General features: G+C 39.8%; 1 protein-coding gene across 2 annotated transcripts in view; it reads right to left on the bottom strand.

Annotated features, from left to right (window-relative positions):
* glt8d1 (glycosyltransferase 8 domain containing 1) overlaps positions 1-19,405 on the bottom strand; it is a 40,767-nt gene that overhangs the window by 9,091 nt on the left and 12,271 nt on the right. For both annotated transcript variants that reach the window (XM_078543365.1, XM_078543366.1), the window contains exons 6-9: positions 8,461-8,545; positions 7,920-8,032; positions 3,711-3,877; positions 3,147-3,259 (exon numbers count right to left, since the gene is read on the bottom strand). In XM_078543365.1, the coding sequence (XP_078399491.1) occupies positions 3,147-3,259; positions 3,711-3,877; positions 7,920-8,032; positions 8,461-8,545 (478 nt within the window). The remainder of the gene's footprint in view (positions 1-3,146; positions 3,260-3,710; positions 3,878-7,919; positions 8,033-8,460; positions 8,546-19,405) is intronic.

Below are 19,405 nucleotides of genomic sequence, written 5' to 3'. Positions count from 1 at the left end.
CCCTGGTACCATTGTTTTAAATTTTGGGGTTTTGTACTGTGGGGTTGTGGGCGATTCAATAAAGCAATTGTGAATTATCAGAAGAAACCTGTCTTGCTGGTCATTCTGTTCAAGCCATACACCTGTGAATCTGGTGTCATGAACTTCGTTGTGGGAAGGGTCTCTGGGGGAAAAGGGGAACCCCTACAGTAATGAGACAGGATTAATTACTGCCCTCATAGTGGAGGCGACCCTAGGTAGCAGTAATCATAATATGTCTGAATTTCACCTTCAATTTGAGGGAAAGAGGAGTGGATCTAAGACTAGTGTTTTAAACTTAAATAAGGGCAATTATGAGAGAATGAAGACAGAGCTGGCTAAAGTGAACTGGGAAATTAGGTTAAGGGATAGAGATGCAGTGGCAGACATTTAAGGAGATATTTCAGAATATTTAGAAAAGATACATTCCAGTGAGAAAGAAAGACTAATTGAAGGACACGGTGTCCGTGGTTGACTAAGGAAGTTAAAGATAGTACCAAATTGAAAGAAAAAGCATATAATTCCCAAAGATGACTGACAGGTCAGAGGATTGGACAGAATATAAAGAACAGCAAAGAATTACTAAAAGATTAATAAGGAGAAATTTGAGCACAAGAGAAAGCCAGCTAAAAACAGATGCATGAATCAGTAGAGGATACAAATAACATTCCAGAAATAATTGTGAATCAGGAGGTGAAAGAGAGGGAGGAACTTAAAACAATTACAATCATGAAACAAAGAGTACTGAGAAAATTATTAGAACTAAAAGCTGACAAGTCCCCAGGTCCTGATGAACTTAATTCTAGAGTCTTAAAAGAAGTGGCTTGCTGAGATAGGAGATGCTTTGGTTTTAATTTTCCAAAATTCCCTAGATTCTGGAAAGCTCCCTTCAGATTGAAAAATAGCAAATGTGACCTCTAATCAAGAAAGAAGGGAGACAGAAAGCAGCAAACTACAGGCCAGTAGCTTAACATCTGTCGTAGGGAAATTGCTGGAATCTATTATTAAGGAGGTTATAGCAGGACACTTAGGAAGTCTCAATGCAATCAGGCAGAGTCAACGTGTTTTTGTAAAAGGGAAATCATGTTTGACTAATTTTTTGGAGTTCTTTGAGGAAGTAACAAGCAATGTGGAAGTGGAGAACCTGTGGATGTGCTGTACTTAGATTTCCAAAAGGCATATGACAAGGTGCCACATCAAAGGTTACTATGCAAAATAAGAACTCATGGTGTAGGGGTAATATATTAACATGGATAGAGGATTAGTTAATAGGAAACAGAGAGTAGACATAAATGGGTCATTTTCAGGTTGGCAAGATGTCACAAGTGGAGGGATCCATGCTGGGGCTGCAACTATTAACAATTTATATCAATGACTTGGATGAAGGGACTAAATGTATGGTTGCTAAATTTGCTGATGACACAAAGATAGGTAGGAAAGTAAGTTGTGAAGAGGACATGAGGAGTCTGCAAAGGGCCATAGATTGGTTAAGTGAGTGGGCAAAAAATTGACAGATGGAGTATAATGTGGGAAAATGTGAACTTGTCCACTTTGGCAGGAAGAAAAGAAAACCATATTATTTAAAGGGAGGGAGACTGCAGAACTCTGAGGTACAGAGTGATCTGGGTGTCCTGATGCATGAATTAGGAAAAGCTGTATGCCGGGTGCAGCAAGTGATAAGAAAGGCAAATGGAATGTTGTCATTTATTGCAAGGGGAGTGGAATATAAAAGTAGCAATGTTTTGCTACAGTTGTACAGGGTGTTGATGAGGCCACACCTGGAGTACTGTATGCAGTTTTGATCTCCTTATTTAAGAAAGGATGCATTAGAAGCAGTTCAGGGAAAGTTTATTCGACTGATACCTGGTATGGGGTGGTTATCTTACGACGAAAGGTTAGACAGGCTGGGCCTGTATCCAATGGAGTTTAAAAGATTGAGATGTGATCATATTGAAACGTGTAAGATCGTGAGGGGACTTGACAGGGTGGATGCTGAAAGGATGTTTCCCCTTGTGTTAGAGACTAGAACTAGGGGACACAGTTAAAAAATAAGCAGTCTCCCATTTAAGACAGAGATGAGAAGAAATTCATTTGTTTCAGAGGGCCATGAATCTTTGGAACTCCCTCTCCCAGAAGGCGGTGGAGGCAGGGTCAATGAATATTTTTAAGACAAAGATAGATAGATTCTTGACTAACAAGGGAGTAAAAGGTTATCAAGTTAGGTGGAATGTGGAGTTGAGGCCACAATCAGATCAGCCACATATTGCTGAATGGTGAAGCAGGCTCGAGGGGCCAAAGGCCTACCCCTGCTCCTAATTTGTTTGTTTGTATGAGAAGCTTGAAACTTTGGAGAAGCATAAAGATTTAGAGGTCCATTTACAGAAATAATTAAAAATTAGTGGACTGGTAGAAAAAAATTTTAAAAGGATAATGAAATGTCAGACTTCATATCAGATAGCTGGAATACAAAAGTGGTGGAAGTTATGCTAGTTGTATAAAGTTCTGTTTAGACCACATCAAGAGCACTGTGTTCACTTATCTCCTAAAATCATTATGCTTTCAATAGTCATGTGGCCCCTTTTAAAAATTATTCTAATGCTACCTATAATCAATATTTTCTGTAAGCAGCTTTTCCATGCACATTTATGGCACCCAATGCTATCTTTCTGCCTCCATTGTCAACTGCAAGGCTGTTGATGCATTGGCCTAATTTATCAAGTCACAAATGGGCTGAAATGTTCTTGAGCTTAATGTCTGAGTAAACAAAATTATTCTTTCCCAACAGTATGCGCAAATGGTTTCCCTTGGACAAAATTCCTTTAATGGATGATAAACACAAATGGTTCATATTGGGGTGCTCAGCTATGATGCCTGAACTTGGATTAGCTGAGAGTTTTTATTTGTTTTAAAATCAGTAAAACAAATCAACTACAGGTCATTTTGCTTGCAGATCATCAGGTTTTGTGCAAAATTTTTGTTCAGTCGTAATATTGTGATGCATTACTCTGATTGTTATCATAAAATTACAGCACCATAGAAGGCTGTCATCTTACCATGTATGATAATAGCTCTAGTGATTCCAGCTATATTAGTCTTTATTTATTTATTAATTCAAACTGAAGACTTACCAAGATGCCTCACATGCCACAATGGATCAATGGAAGAGTACTGTTTATAGAACACCAAGAGCATGGGCGGTGTTGTAACACTGCCGGCCAGAGCACCACCATATAAATTCTCCCTGTCAGAGTATGAGATATGTATCTATTAACTTCAGGCTGCAATGAGTGGAGATGGAAGAAGTGTAGATAAGTATTAGCTTAGATACTTTTAAAATGATCCAAGGTTTTTCTTCTATACTCAACTACAAATAACAAATTTATAAGTCAGTAAATGCTTGAATTTATATTATTTCTTGTTTGAGAAATTATTCTGAGACTGCTCGGATGAGATGTTGAATGTTTCAAATTGAATTAATTAGCACAGTTCTACAAATATTAGTATATTCCAAGATTTTAGCCAACTAGAATCCCCAGAAGAAGCCATATTCACTTAACATTGGTGCAGCAACATGACAGTATGAAATATTCCACTTACCCCAAGAATAGGGTTAGAAGACAACTAGAAACTGCAATACAACTGGCTTTGCCTTATGCAAGCAGATACTTGTACAATAACAATTATCAACTTACACTACATTGATTTCCATCCATTTTTCAAGCTGTTCTGTAATGTTCTGCTGCTTCCATTCTGTGAGATTAGCTACAAAAACACCAGGATTAAAGGAGCACGTGCTTGCCTTCATACCAAGTTTTCTAATGGTTTCTTTTTTATAATCAAGGAAGCCCAAATATGTGTTCTAGAAAATATGAAAATAGAGTTAATGAAACATCTGATTTTTCTTTAAAATTACTATTTTAGTAACATTAATTGTAATAATTTCAGTGACTGAGAAAAAAATGGCAGACAAAAATATTCTCAAAGTGTTCAGATGCGAGTCAAATTATCAATTTTAAAACTGAAATTGGTAGAGTTATGTTAGCCAAAGGCATCAAAGGATATGGGACAAAGGCATTTATGTGGAGTTAGGTCACAGGTCAGCCATGATTTCACTGAATGGCAGAACAGGTACAAGCCGTTAAATGGCCTACTCTCGTTCCTATGTTTGGTTCACCTTTCCCTTGTAGTCACTTGGCCAACATTTATGCCTCAATCAATGCAGAAGAAACAAATTATCTGGATATCTATCACATTGCCGTTTGCAGGATCTTACTGTGCACAAATGGGCTGCGTGTCCACCGACAGAAGTATTTAATTTCCTGCGGAGTGTTTTTGGGACATTGTGAAGTTGTAAGAAGTGCTACATAAATTATTTTTTTTCTTTCTATATAACCAAATTATTGAAATTCCAATCAGAAGTAATATATTTGCATTTCAGCCAATCAAGTAGAAGATATTTAATTTAAGGAAGGACAAATTTGGCAATGTTGAACATAAATTTGTATTAGACTATGTATTGTGTTCAAAGCAAGCTGAACATTTGAAGTGTGATGGACAGGATACTGTAAACTTATGCATGAAAAGATTCCCCTCTTTTCTTTATATCAACATTTTATAATGCACAAACAATATTTCAAAACAAACTGAAAAGAGAAAGAGAAAGAAATAAGTTTCCATATTCTGTACACCACTTTATAATACAAGACGTCCAATAGGCTCTTTATGTAAGCACCGCTTTTTGTAAAGCAATCCAACAATTGATAACTTGCATTTTTTCTAGCATCTCTTTTACACTAGCAAGGTTAATCCTTAACTTTTTTTCAGTCACACTTTTTATCAAATGTATGTTACTGCACAGGGAACCATTATCTAGATAACATTCAAATGCCCCTTGTACAGAATTTCTCCTAAAATATTTGACAAGTAAAACCCCACATCTATTGCTTCTACAACAGCCAGTGTTTCTGCAGCTAAAGTACCTTTAAGCACCCTTTTTATTTTCTAAACTTCTCAGGCGAAGGAATATTTTCCATTTTCACCCATCAAGAATATTATAAAACCAGCTGTACTCGAATACCAATCTGGAAAATTGGCATGAGAAGCTTCACTAAAAATGATTAATTTCATGTCCTTTGAGTCATCCAAGGCTAGAAATTTGAGTGTGCATTTCTCTGTATTTAAATGTTTTATTTGCCCATAAAATATCCTCAACTGTAGCATGTTTCATCATAATTGGTTCCAATATATCAAAACTAGCATCCAGTCTGAGTGCATGGTCAATTTAACTGTCCAATCAAGCTTCTTAACTGTTCTGTTTTTTCTTTAGATGTAACATCATCTCTCTGTCATAGCCTAGCATGACTTATTGGGATATGAGTAACACTTTCTAGATAAGATTGTTGATTCAAGAATACTCCAGACCTATTCTGCTTAATGTCTAAACCTATATATTTAAAGGTCTCCGAAGCCTGACTTCCAATCTCAAATTACCCGTTGATCTTAAAAACAAATTGCTCAAATTCCATAGAACCACCCATAAAAAATCATTGACACGCATCATAAAGATGTTTCCCTTTTTGGTACTAGTAGAACACTGCTGAACCTGCTTTCAGCTGAGTACAGCCTACTTTCAGTAAGACAGACCTAACCAAGAAATACCATAACCTCGATGCATCATTCAATCCATAAACGCACTTGTTTAACTTCCACAGTTTCCCTTCTACATTGCTTTCCTCTCTAGATTTCAAAAATACTTCTCTCTGAAATTTATATCGATCAACCTACATTCCCATGAATATGTGGCCATTAGAGCTAAGAAAATTTCCAGGATTACTTTTCCCATCGTGGGGGAGTTCACTCTAACATCTTGATCACCAAGTTGCTCTTCAAAACCCTGAGCCACCATGTTTGCTTTAGCCTTTTTTCCAGATACCCATCTATGTGATAAAGCTGGCTATCCCTTCTCTGGCACTTCAGAGTGGGCACCAAATGCCTTCCAACTATTTAACTCTTTCTGTTTTGCCTCTCTTATTAATTTAGCTTCTAATTTGTTGGAAGCCACCAAAACGTCCTGGTCATAAGGGCTTCTACTTCTAGTAGTGTTTCTAGATTGTTTTATAGTCCTTGTTCTTTTGCATAATCTAGTCAAGCATCTACTTGCACTTCGATATCTTTTTGGATTACTATTACAGGATCTCTACTTTCCATGATCAGAGGTTCTATTGCAGACTCATGGTCGTCTTCTAGTGAAACACTCCCAGATCCACTATGCAAACTCGCTGTACATTTTCTTGCTTTCCATTCAGTGACAGACATTTAAGGAAATATTTCATAACTCTCAGGTACATTCCATTGAGAAAGAAAGACCCTATGAGAGCGATGCACCATCTGTGGCTAACTAAGGAAGTGAAGTACAGTATCAAAATAAAAGATGTACGATTCTGTAAAGATTAGTGGTGGGCCAGAAGATTGGGAACATTTTAGAAATCAGCAAATGATGACTAAAAAATAGGGAGGAAGAAATTGGAGATTGAGAGAAATTAGAGTATGGGGGGAAATCTAGAAATAGACAGTAAAAGCTTCTACAAGTATAAAAAAAGGAAAAGAGTAGCGAAAGTGAGCACCAGTGTCTTAGAGGGTGAGACTGGGGAATTAATAATGGGAAACAAGGACATAACAGAGACTTTGAACAAGTATTTTATATCTGTATTCACAATTGAAGACACAAAAAGCATCCACAGAATAGTAGAAAAGCAGGGGACAGGAGGGAGTAACTTAAAAAAAAATCACAATCACTAGAAAAAAAAGTACTAGACAAAGTAATGGGACCAAAGGTGGACAAGTCCCCTGGACCAGAAGGATCCATCCTTGGATCTTAAAGGAAGTGGCTGCAGAGATTGCATGATAATCTTCCAAAATTCTCTATATTCCCAGCGGATTGGAAAACCGTAAATGTAACACCACTGTTCAAGATAGGAGGGAGTGCAATCAGGAAGGCAAATGAAACATTGGCCTTTATTGCAAGAGGGATGGAATATAAAAGTAGAGAAATCTTGCTACAACTGTATAGGGTGTTGGTGAGAAAGCAAATAATATTCTGGACAAATTTATCCATTATAAACCGCTAAAAGCATGTCATTTATGTCCCCCCGCCCCCAAACCCATAACAGCTACGTTTTACTCTTTCCACCCTGAAATCATGGTGTACCACTCCACAGACACAGGGCACCCTCCAGTATCTCACAGAAATGGCTATACTTCAAAAAATGAGCTTCGACTTCAATGCCAGCATACTATTTGATTGTCAATGTATCACAACTAAGCCCAATCCTTTTTTCTTGCAAAGTGCATGTTTGCACGCTTTAAATAGAGTACTTGATTGCATCCAGCAGAAGCTATTATGGGTGATTTTTCTCCTACTTAACTTAATAATGCTGATGTCAATGTATTCATTCTGCTTAATCCTAGCTAACAGTGAATACTTAACGACTAAGGGTTGAACCTGCAAGCCTACTCGTTTGTATTGCTCAGCAACTCAATAATGTAAGTGCTAGCCTATTCAAGGAGCCTCATTTTTATGCTTATTATGAACCTTTTCAAGTTATAGGATCACTTGTAGATTGGTTGCGGGTAAGAAAAATGAATGATACATTATATAAATAAGGCCAAATATTAGGGCGGTACTAACCTACTGAACTGAGAACAATCAAGTTCATTCATTGTTCCACACTGTTCATAGAGAACGTCTGACCTTCATTACCTCTGTCACAGTTAAATACCAAATCAACATAATCAACACAATATAATTTCTAATATACTTCAGTTGCCTTTAATGCCTCACATATCATATAATTGTTTGGTAATTTTTTCCAATAGCAGATTTTGCACTGGACATTAAATACCTGACTTCCAGCACCTCTAACCAACACCTTGGAAGATACAGAATCACAATCTTCAGAAAATGCTGCAGCGTGACCTGTCTTCAGTTCAGTATCATAAAGTTCATGAATGTCTCCTAATGCACCGAGTGCAAGAAAAAAAAGTAAAGCTTACATTTATATAGTGTCTTATGAGGCTGAAATGTCTCAAAGCGTTTTTGCAATTGGAATGCTGTTTCATCTATAACAAGCAAACAGACATTTTCATTTACAGATATAGGACTATGAAAAGACTTTTCATCAACAATTACTTTTTGCAAATTACTACCATAAATTGATGTAATTTATGGAAATGCAGCTGCTATAAATTCAGCTGCCTTAAATAAGTAAATGTAATGGTTGAAAATTAAAACATTTTGATACATTTTCAAATCAGAAATCCAGTACATAGTATTAGCCCGCTCACTAAGTCATGAAAACATATATTCCTCTACTCAATGTTCTGTCTACTGACATTTTTAACCTATATTTAGATGTATACATTAGAAACAAAGCAAAAGATTACCTTGCACAATCACATCATCATCCAGGTAAATGGCTTTCTCTGTGCCAGAAATCAACATAGGTAGGTAAAACCTTGCAAAAGTCAACTGAAAACAATGATTTAAAAAATCAAGATATGAGCTTTAATATTCAATTCCAATTCAATTAGTAAAATGATCTAAGTTTACTAAAATGATAAACCAGCAACCATTTATCTTGAGCACAAAACAAGGTGAAATGTTGTTTTTTATAATTAATATTCTGTCATGTACAGATATAATTTTATCTTAGTACCATTATGTTTTATATTTGCACTGATTAAATGCATAATTATTTATCTTGTCCATCAAGACATTGAGATAGAAGACATGGAAAATACAGGTGAAGAAATATGAACTAGATCTTTACAGGGCCAGATATCCTACAGGTGGTATTTGAATGAAGACTAGTATTCATATGAAGTGACATTGTGTCAGCATGCTGGAGTTACCCATGCTGCTCTCTGCCCAGCTTATGCAGAGCTCTACTTCTACATGCCAATTAAATTTAAATGTTAGGAGAAAGGTGTCAAGTCCTGTAATGAAGAGTTATTAATGTCTATGATGTTATTGGAAATTATTTTTTAAAATAAGAGTTTAGTGGTGTCTGTGTCTATGTGTTTATGTGTGTGTCTTAATTGGATTAAAGCCAACTGGTCTAGAAACTTTGATGTATAGAAAGAAGTGGGTTTGAAATGATAATTAGATAAACATGAGGAAGTTTAGAAACATAGGTGTCAAGGGAGAAATTTGCATTTTTAAATAAACCATTCAAAAGAATACGTGAAATCTTGCACCCAGCTAGAAGGCGTCAAGCAATGTGTTTATTTTTTCAGTTTACTAATAAAATTGGTGGAATCAAAGGATGTTATTGTTAGAAGAGGTAAAATTAAGCCTAGTGATACAATGAAAAATTAACATTCAAAAAGAAAGATAGGTATAAAGGATAAAGGAGATTGTGTGTAAGGGAGAGACATTTTAAGATCCATCATGTGTGAGAAGCCTCCAGCCTGCTAACCACAAGTCTGTCTGCAAGGACCCAGAGCTGAAAGAAACTCAAAATGAGTGCGACTGTCCAGGGTGTGCTCTGCCAGGTGTCTCTTTAAATCTATGAGATTTGCTGTTGCCTTAATATGTGTGTAACTGAAAGTCAGATTATTAAGGGGATTTTTGTAGTTACTATAGTTATAATTTTGTATGTATGCATTTACAATCTTTCTTGTATTAATAAATATTTAATTTAGTTTTATAAAAACCTTCTTGAGACTTGGTGGTCTGATTACTACTGAATTCAAAGCCTGCATCTCGAAACATACAAATTGCAAAAAAGTTTCCCTCCGGGATTTGAACAACTCAGCCTTAACCATCAGTTGTGTCATAATAGGTCCTCTCAAATAACATGAAACAGATTTAAAATTAAGTTTGGAAAAGTTTAAACTTAACTATACACCATGTGAGACCCGAGCAATGCAAAATTGTTCTGGAGGCACCTCATACCTCTTGCTGTCTGCAGTCAGTTCAACAGTCAGGCTCTCAAGTTATTCTTCTGATTGTTAGTTCATGTGCATCCAAAACATTGATACAAAGGTGCTAATACAATAGACCCGCAAAATGCTGAAATAACGAATGACAATTGCAGGTTCTCTCTTCGACCGTAAGTACACAATTAGACAAATTAACATCAAGTGAGACTAGTGATTGGCAGAAACTCTTCCTCCCCTCATACCACCTGCCTAAGTAATGCATATGTGAAATAACTCAAAACAATCAAACACCCAAAGGAATACAATGGATCTTGCACTGTAAGGATGGGAGAATATTATCTGGATGACAGTGAACAATAGATCATGTACCATATCTTCACACTCTTCCCTTCTACATGGTCACGCATGCCTGAGTAATATCATTTTATTTGGCAAAGTCAGCAACATTATAGTACTCATCCAAGAGTTGGCAATGGAGTAGATCATTCGCAAATCATTAGCACAGTTGCACATCACCAAATTACTGAGATTATAACCCCAACCCTGTATCATTACTTTTGAATGACCAGTGTGTAAGTGATTGAGACTCTGACAGATCTTGTTCAGTTGCTCTTAATGCTTAATGAGCTCAATATCCTGACGCTGTGGCTTTTTCTGTAGATGTGTTCTATAGGCATTAGAGTTACCCCACACTGCAGTTGAGAGGATTCAGAGTGCAGACAAGTTTGAAGTGTAGATAAGTGAGAATGGATGGATTATGCTTGCTTTGCTGTATTTGGGAATCAGTCAATTATTATTTATAACTTTCCTTTTGAAAACTAAATAGGTGATGTAGAGAAAGTCCCGGGATTGATCCTTAGTTAGTTTGTACTGAGTTGCTGATCTCAGCAAGTATAGCTGTATGGAAACTGCTATTGAGCTCCATATCTGGGATAAGGAAGGGAAAATACCTGCACTTCCCACTCCTGACTGTTATTCACCAACTTTTCCAAAAAAATGTATTTGTTTGGATATCGAGTGAAAACAGCTTCAGGTTGAACTATTACATCCCCTGTGATCTATTACCTTAGCAGACAGATCGTAACCACTTGGGTCAGGTGCCCAATCCCTGTTGAACAGTAACCCAGCTAGGAGTTTTAGGAGAGAGGAGGAGAAAATTGACAACAAAAATTAAGTTCTATAAAGTTGTGCATACAGAATCATTTATCCACAATCAAGCAAAGCCAAGGGTATTCTCGCATTTTCATACCACTATTCAGCTAATCCCAGCCTTAACCAGATGCAACATTAGAGAGTGCTGATACCATCCAAATATGGTAGATCACTGTTGATCATTACTTATTACTTATTGTCAATTTTCTTACAGACTTGCAGCAGTAATAGAGGTTTAAATTGGTCCTTGTAACCAATGTTCTCTTTTGTGGAGTGCACAGGCGATCTGTTTAAATGTGTGGCCCATTTAATTTATTTTTGTGGCAGTGCATGAGCATCAATTTAAAGGAGCCGACTTGTGCACTGCATGTGCAGAGACCTTTAGGTTGCTACATGGCCTCATATCTCAGGGCACGTGGCTTGTAATACCTATATTACACCAATTTAATTCAATAGTTCTATTCACACACCTTTGCCTCAAACTGAGGCATGCATTGAAATCCAATTTCAAAAAAGTTTTTTATGTTCATGTGAACTGCTGAGCAAGAGGCAAGACAAGTGAATGAGGCAATATACCCTAGCCTGGCTTGAATCCAATTGCCATCAGTGTTAATTTTCTTTCAGCCTGTACAGTCATTAACTAAATCTTCCAGAAAAGCAGAAAGATTTTGTGTGTTGCTAAATGATGCTTCATCCTTATTTTTCCCTACCAATAATATATTCTGATGAGGTTCAAACCTGAATTTATGACAGCATTGTCTATGCAGCTTTTAACAAATCAGTTGCTACCCTGCAGGATTACTTTTCACATTCAGACTTTCATCAAAATATCAGTTGTTATCTAATGGATGCAGGTCAATTTCCCCATTGCATTAGATCTGCCTGTAATCTGCTTTTATTTATGGTCCCAATATCCACACATATTTTTATATCAGAATGTTGACTCTATACCTTCAATCCCTTGTTCATCCTTTGAAGTAAAGATGTTCATCTTCTGAGTGTTTAGTATAATTCCAGTGGGTATATAGGTGGCTGTTAAGGCTGATCTGATCCCAGGAGGTTCTGCTGCAAATTGAACAGGATACCGCAGACGGTTGAGTTTTGGATGAGTTACTGGTTTGAGATTTCCTCTCCTTGCATTTTCTCTCTGCCTCTGATTTGCACTTGCTTTTGAAAGAGGCTGTACCATTTTTTATTTGGTTGTGCTTAGATTCTGAGCAAGCTTCTCCCAGGACTTGAAATCGAAATTGAAACTCCAAAGTGAAGCCTTCTGAGTGTCCTTGTAGTGCTTCCTTTGACTGCCATGACAGTGCACCACACGCTCAAGCTCTCCATAGAAGATTCGCTTTGATAAGCAAGTGTCAGGCATTCTGGCTGCATGATTAGCCCAACTCAACTATGACTGTCTCAGTATGATGTGGAGGCTTCGCATGGCAGCTAGGGCACCTCAGTGCCTGGTATTTTGTCTTTCCATCTGATCAGAAGCTTCCGAAGGCAGATCAAGTGAAGGTGGTTGAGCTTTTTGGCATGCCACAGCCCAAGTCTCACAAGCGTAGTGTGTGCAGGACTATTGCTCTGTAGACTTTCAGTTTGGTAGGCAGACTTACTCCTCCTCATTCGCAGACGGATGTTGAAAATCTGCTCAAGGCTGCACTTGCTTTGGCAATTCTTGCACAAGTCTCATCAGCAATATAGACAGCTCGAGAGAGTGTGCTGCTGAGATAAGTGAACTTATCCATTTCTGACAGGTTGGACTGAAACCTTCGGCTTGAGTTAGGGTTTTCTTGGAGCAGGTTGGTACTCTGCTTCAGTTTTCTTCATGCTGATCGTAAGGCTGAAGTTGTCACATGCATAGAAGAACAAATCAATGTTATGTTGTACGTTCAGCTAGTACAAAGTCATCAGCAAACAGGAAATCACAAAGTCCATCCTTTGAGACCTTGGTCTTTGCCTGGTGTTATCGTATTGAGCAGCTTTCTGTCCATGCAATATCTTGGTCAATATCTTGACCGTGGTCAGGTCAACAAATGTGCTGTAGAGGTCTATATTCTGCTCTTGGCATTTGTTCTGGAGCTGGCTAACTGCAAACACCATATCAGTGGTTCCTCGACCTTTTATGAAACTGCACTGACTCCCTGGCAGCAGTTACTGGTCGAGATGTTGCACTAAGCTGTTCAGAAGGATTCTGGTGAAGATCTTGCCAATGATGGAGAGGAGTGAGATTCCTCTATGATTGTTGCAAGATTGGCGAGTTCCTTTCCACTTGTACAGGTGGCCAATGGAGGCATCTTTGTATTCTTGCAGGATGGTTCCTTGCTCCCACATAGACTGAAAGAGTTCAGTGAGATTCTTGACCAGGCACTAATCTCCAGCTTTGTAAACCTCAGCTGGATAGCATCAGTCCCTGGAGCTTTACTGCAAGACAGTGTAGTATAATGGATTCATGGTTATGTTAATTAGACCATGACACTATTAATGATGATGTAAGCGTGACACCAAGGGTCAGATGACCAAGAGGCTCTAAGAGAGCAAAGTGCAGAACAATCTGTGTCTTAGAAATTATGTACTTACTATGAAGTCTTGTAAATAGTGTAAATAAATAGTTCTTAGAAAAACTATATACTGACTATCTCAAGACTATCATAGAATAAGCAAAGCCTCATCAAGGTATGGTAAGACAATAAGACACGGTAACAGTAAAACCTCAAAGCTCAATGACAACATGAAACAGACAGAAGTTTGATTGTTTCTAACAGTGTAGGGGGCTAATCAAGTGAGCATTTGATGGCAATATGTTGATTGTCTCTTCATTGGTGGCTGAAGGCCAATTGAGGATTCAGCTAAACTGCTATGTACATCATTCTAGAACTTAGGTTTTTTCTGTGAGCAGTGTTGAACCGTTGGCACCAAGAATTTGTGATGAATAGGTAACTGGGGCCCGCAGACAGATTTCAGATCATTGTTGAATCACTGCCGCTCTTTGTGGTCTGTGTACGACTCACCTGCTTTCTGATTCAGCCAAGTGTCTTGCATCTCTCTGGGCTTGGACAGTCCAGTGGGTGTTTCAGTAAGCATTGTGCTTGGATAGTGATAATTTGAGGGGAGGTGGTAGCATACTGGTATTGCAACTAGACTAGTTTTCCAGAAACCTCGGGTAATGCTCTGGGGTCCTGGGTTCAAATCCCACCATGGCAAATGGTGAAATCTGAGTTCAGTAAAAATCTGACATTAAAATCTAATGATGACCATGAAGCCATTGCTGATTGTTATAAAAACCCATTTCCTTTAGGGAAGGAAATCTGCTGTCCTTACCTGGTCTGGCCTACATGTGACTCCAGATCACAATGTGGTTGACTCTTAAAAATGCCCTCTGAATGAGGGTAATTAGGCATGGGCCTAGCCAGCGACACCCACATCCCACGAATGAATAATTTAAAAAAAAATTGTCATTGAGGTAAACCCCACAGAGGTGATGTTTCTTCTGCAGTACTTTCTGGATTATCTCATTGTTTTCATCAAACCAACCTTGATGCTTATGAGGGATAGTGCCAAGGGCCTCCACAGCAGTGGAGTACACGATATCCCTGAAGGTCGCCCAGTCATCCTCAATGCAATGAGTGTCCATTTTCACTGTACATAGGTGACCCTTGAGTTTCTCTGACAGAGATTCCTTCATAATTGCTTGTTTGAGCCTTGAGATGCTTCTGGACTTTAATACCCTTAGGACATCCAGAGGGATAGATCTTGATGTTTACCTTTGAAATGAAAAGGCAGTGCAGTGGTTGTTAGCATTCAACAGCGGTCACACTCCCAAGTAAGCCACTTCGACGAGTGGGCTAAAACAAGTCAGGTCCCTATCCTCAGTGACTTTGGGATTTGTCTACCCTGGCATATGAAGACTGATTCCAGTGGACTGGATGGATGAAACCAATCTAAGATCCAATGGCCTTGAAAGCATATCAGTACCGTGTTATGGTACACACAGGGCTTGGCAAGACACAGAAGACATCCTGCTCACCCATGCATCCAGATCTATCTCCAGCTGTCTAGACTTGCCTTGCCACTAAACCAAGATAGGTCAGGATGACAGACTGAGGCTGACAATGTGCAACTCGTCCTCACTATACTCCATGGCATAGGGGAGACGTTGGCATAGTGGTATTGTCACTCGACTGGTAATCCAGAGAGCCAGGGTAATGCCACGGGGCATGGCAGATGGTGGAATTTGAATTCAATAAAAAATCTGGAACTAAAAGTCTAATGATGACCATGAAACCACTGTCGATTGTCGTAAAAACCCATCTTGTTCACTAATGTCCTTTAGGGAAGGAAATCTGTCGTCCTCTCCTAGCCTGGCCTACATGTGACTCCAGATCCCCAATAATGTGGTTGACACTTCAATGCCCTCTGAAATGGCCGAGCAAGCCACTTAGTTGCACCAAACTGCTATAAAGTCAATAAAAAGGAATGGACCACCTGGCATTGACCTAGGGACCGGAAACAACAATGGCAACCTCAGCCCTGTCGACTCTGCAAAGTCCTCCTTACTAATCCCTGGGGGCTTGTGCCAAAATTGGGGGAGCTGTCTCACAGACTAGTCAAGCAACAGCCTCACAAAGTAATACTCACGGAATCATATCTCACAGATCAGGTCCCAGACACCATCACCATCCCTAGGTACATCCTGTCAAACCAGCAGGACAGACCCAGCAGAGGTGGTGGCACAGTGGTATACAGTTACCCTGGGTGTCCTCAACATTGAGTTCAGTTCCTATGAAGTCTCATGGCATCAGGTCAAACATGAGCAAGGAACCTCCTGCTGCTTACCACATGCCGCCTCCCCTCAGCTGATGAATCAGTACTCCTCCACCTTGAACCCCACTTCAAGGAAGCACTGAGGGTGGAAAGGGTGCAGAATGTACTCTGACTGGGGGTCTGCAATGTCCATCAGCAAGAGTGGCTCGGTAGCACCACCACAGACTGAGCTGGCCGATTCCTAAAGGACATAGCTGCTAGACTGGGTCTGAACAGGTGGTGAGGTAACCAACGAGAGGGAAAAACATACTTGCCCTGATCCTCACCAACCTGCCTTCCACAGATGCATCTGTCCTTGACAGTATCGGTAGGAGTGACCACTGCATAGTCCTTGTGGAGACGAAGTCCCGTCTTCATGTTGAGGATACCCTCCATCATGTTGTGTGGCACTACCACCATGCTAAATGGGATAGATTTTGAACAGATCTAGCAACTCAAGACTGGACATCCATGAGGCCCTGTGGGCCATCAACAGCAGGAGAATTGTACTCAACCACAATCTGTAACCTCATGGGCCAGCATATTCCCCACTCTACCATTGCCAAACTAGGGAATCAACCCCAGATCAATTAAAAGTGCAGGAGGGCATGCCAGGAGCAGCATCAGCCATACCTCAAATTGAGGTGTCAACCTGGTGAAGCTACAACACAGGACTGCGTGCCAAACAGCATAAGCAGCAAGTGATAGACAGAGCTAAGCGAATCCACAAGATCTAAGCTCTGCAGTCCTGCCACATCCAGTCGTGTATGGTGGGGGACAATTAAACAACTCACTGGAGGAGGAGGCTCCACAAATATCCCCATCCACAATGATGGAGCAGCAAAGCACACCAGTGCAAAAGATAAGGCTGAAGCATTCACAACAATATTCAGCCAGAAGTGCTGAGTGGATGATCTATCTTAGCCTCCTCTGGAGGTCCCCAGCATCACAGATGCCAGCCTTCAGCTAATTAAATTCATTCCACGTGATATCAAGAAATGGTTGAAGGCACTGGATACTGCAAAGGCTATGGGCCCGGACAATATTCTGGCAATAGTACTGAAGACTTGCTTCCAGGACTTGCTGCACCCCTAGCCAAGCTGTTCCAATATAACTACAACACTGGCATCTACCCGACAATGTGGAAATTGCCCAGGTATGTCCTGTACACCAAAAGCAGGACAAATTCAACCTGGCCAATTAGCCCCCTATTAGTCTGCTCTTGATCATCAGTAAAGTGATGGAAGGGGTCATCAACAGTGCTATCAGGTGGCACTTACTTAGCAATAACCTGCTCAATGATGCTCAGTTTAGGTTTTGTCAGGGCCAATCAGCTCCTGATCTCATTACAGCTTTGGTTCAAACATGGACAAAAGAGCTGAACTCCAGAGGTGAGGTGAGAGTGATTGCCCTTGCCATCAAGGCTGCATTTGACCAAGTTTGACATCAAGGAGCCCTAGCAAAACTGGAGTCAATGGGAATCAGGGGGAAAACTCTCCGCTGGTTGGAGTCATACCTAGCATAAAGGAAGATGGTTGTGGTTGTTGGAGGTCAATCATTTCTGTTCCAGGACATGACTGCAAGAGTACCTCAGGGCAGTGTCCTAGGCCCAACCATCTTCAGTTGCTTCATCAATGACCTTCCTTCCATCATAAGGTCAGAAGTGGGGATGTTCACTGATTGTGAACAATGTTTAGCAGCATTCGTGACTGCTCAGATACTGAAGTAGTCCATGTCCAAATTCAATAAGAAAATATCCAGACTTGGACTGACAAGTGGCAAGTAACATTCATGCCACACAAGTGTCAGGCAATGACCATCTCCAACAAGAGAGAATTTAACCATCGCCCTTTGACATTCAATGGCATTACCATCACTGAATCCCCAACTATCAACATCCTGGGGGTTACCATCAACCAGAAACTGAATTAGACTAGCCATATAAATACTGTGGCTACAAGAGCAGGTCAGAGGCTAGGAATCCTGTGACAAATAACTCTCCTCCTCACTCCCTAAAGCCTGTCCACCATCTACAAGGCACAAGTCAGGAGTGTGATGGAATACTCTCCACATGCCTGGATGAGTGCTGCTCCAACAACACTCAAGAAGCTTGACACCATCCAGGACAAATCAGGAAAAGATCCCCTTAACATTATCCGTTTCACCTCCTTAGCCAGCAGGCTGCAGCTGGCAGGGATCCCATCAATGCGGTTGTAAGTCAATCTCAAAAAAGAAAGTAAAGGTGATACCGGTCATCATGAGTGCATGGAATGTGCGCACCCGCATGGACAACGCCACAGCCGACAGACCTGAGAGAAGAACTACTCTTATTGGTAGAGAACTGGCTAGGTACAATGTCCAAATCAGCACCCTCAGCAAGATTTGTCTACCTGAGGAGAGTCAACTCAAGAAAATTGGTGCAGGTTACACATTCTTATGGAGTGGCAAAGAAGAAGTGGAAAAGAAGAATGACACTAAGCTAGCTTGAGCTGTACTGTCACGAACTATCTTGTCAGTAAATTGACTTGCCTTCCCAAGGGTGTTAATGATTGTCTGATGGTGCTTTAACTCCCCTGCATAGCAACAGGCAAGCAACTCTCGTCAGTGTGTACACCCCTACCATGAACAACCCTAATGAAGTCAAGGATAAATTCTATGATGGCCTCTAATTCTTGACTGTAACAGCAATGGTCTCCTCTTGATGAAGATGTGTGCTGAGCATGAGCTCTTAATCACCAACACAGATTTTCGTCTCTCTAAAAGCAACAAAGTGTCTTGGATGGACACCCATTCTACACATTAGCATCTAATTGACTATGTCATCACCAGGCAGAGGGACAGGCTGGATGTGTGTGTAATGAAAGCCATGTGCAGCGCTGATTGCTGGACTGACCACCGTCCTATCATTGAAAGCTAAACGTCTTCAACTAGTTCATTAACAAAGACAGTGAGGATCAATGGCCCTGAAACTGATCAAAACCAAGTTTTTATTTCTGGCATTTCAAAACCTAAAAACTAAAATGTTACAACTTGGATGGAGGTTACTGGAATCTGAACTCTAAACATGAAGGTAAGCGGCAAAGTGGAATTTAAAGTTGTACATTTTTGGTCCTCCTTAATAGTTCCTTTAGAAAAAAAATTAACAATTAAAAAAACTGACATATACTAATCTTTGAAGATGGTGGGACAAGTTGATAAAACAATTAAAAAATTATATGAGATCCCAGGCTTTGTAAATAGAGGCATGGAATACAAAAGCAAGGAAGTTACGCTCTCAGCTGGAGTATTGTGTCCAATTCTGGGCACCTCACTATAGGTAGGGTGTGGGTGCAGAGGAGATTTACTAGAAAGCTATCAGAGATGAGAGACTCCAATATATGGAGAGATTAGCATAGAGAGGATTAAGAGGAGATTTAATAGAGCTGTTAAAAGTTATGAAGAATTTTGCCCAAACAGTTAAGGAAAAACTGTTCCCAATGGCAACAGGGTTGGTAACCGG

Source organism: Cetorhinus maximus, chromosome 6 (assembly GCF_964194155.1).
Source record: "Cetorhinus maximus chromosome 6, sCetMax3.hap1.1, whole genome shotgun sequence".
NCBI classification, from domain to species: domain Eukaryota; kingdom Metazoa; phylum Chordata; class Chondrichthyes; order Lamniformes; family Cetorhinidae; genus Cetorhinus; species Cetorhinus maximus.
The sequence above is the reverse complement of the archived record's forward strand: the minus strand, read 5'-3'. Positions and strand labels throughout refer to the sequence as shown.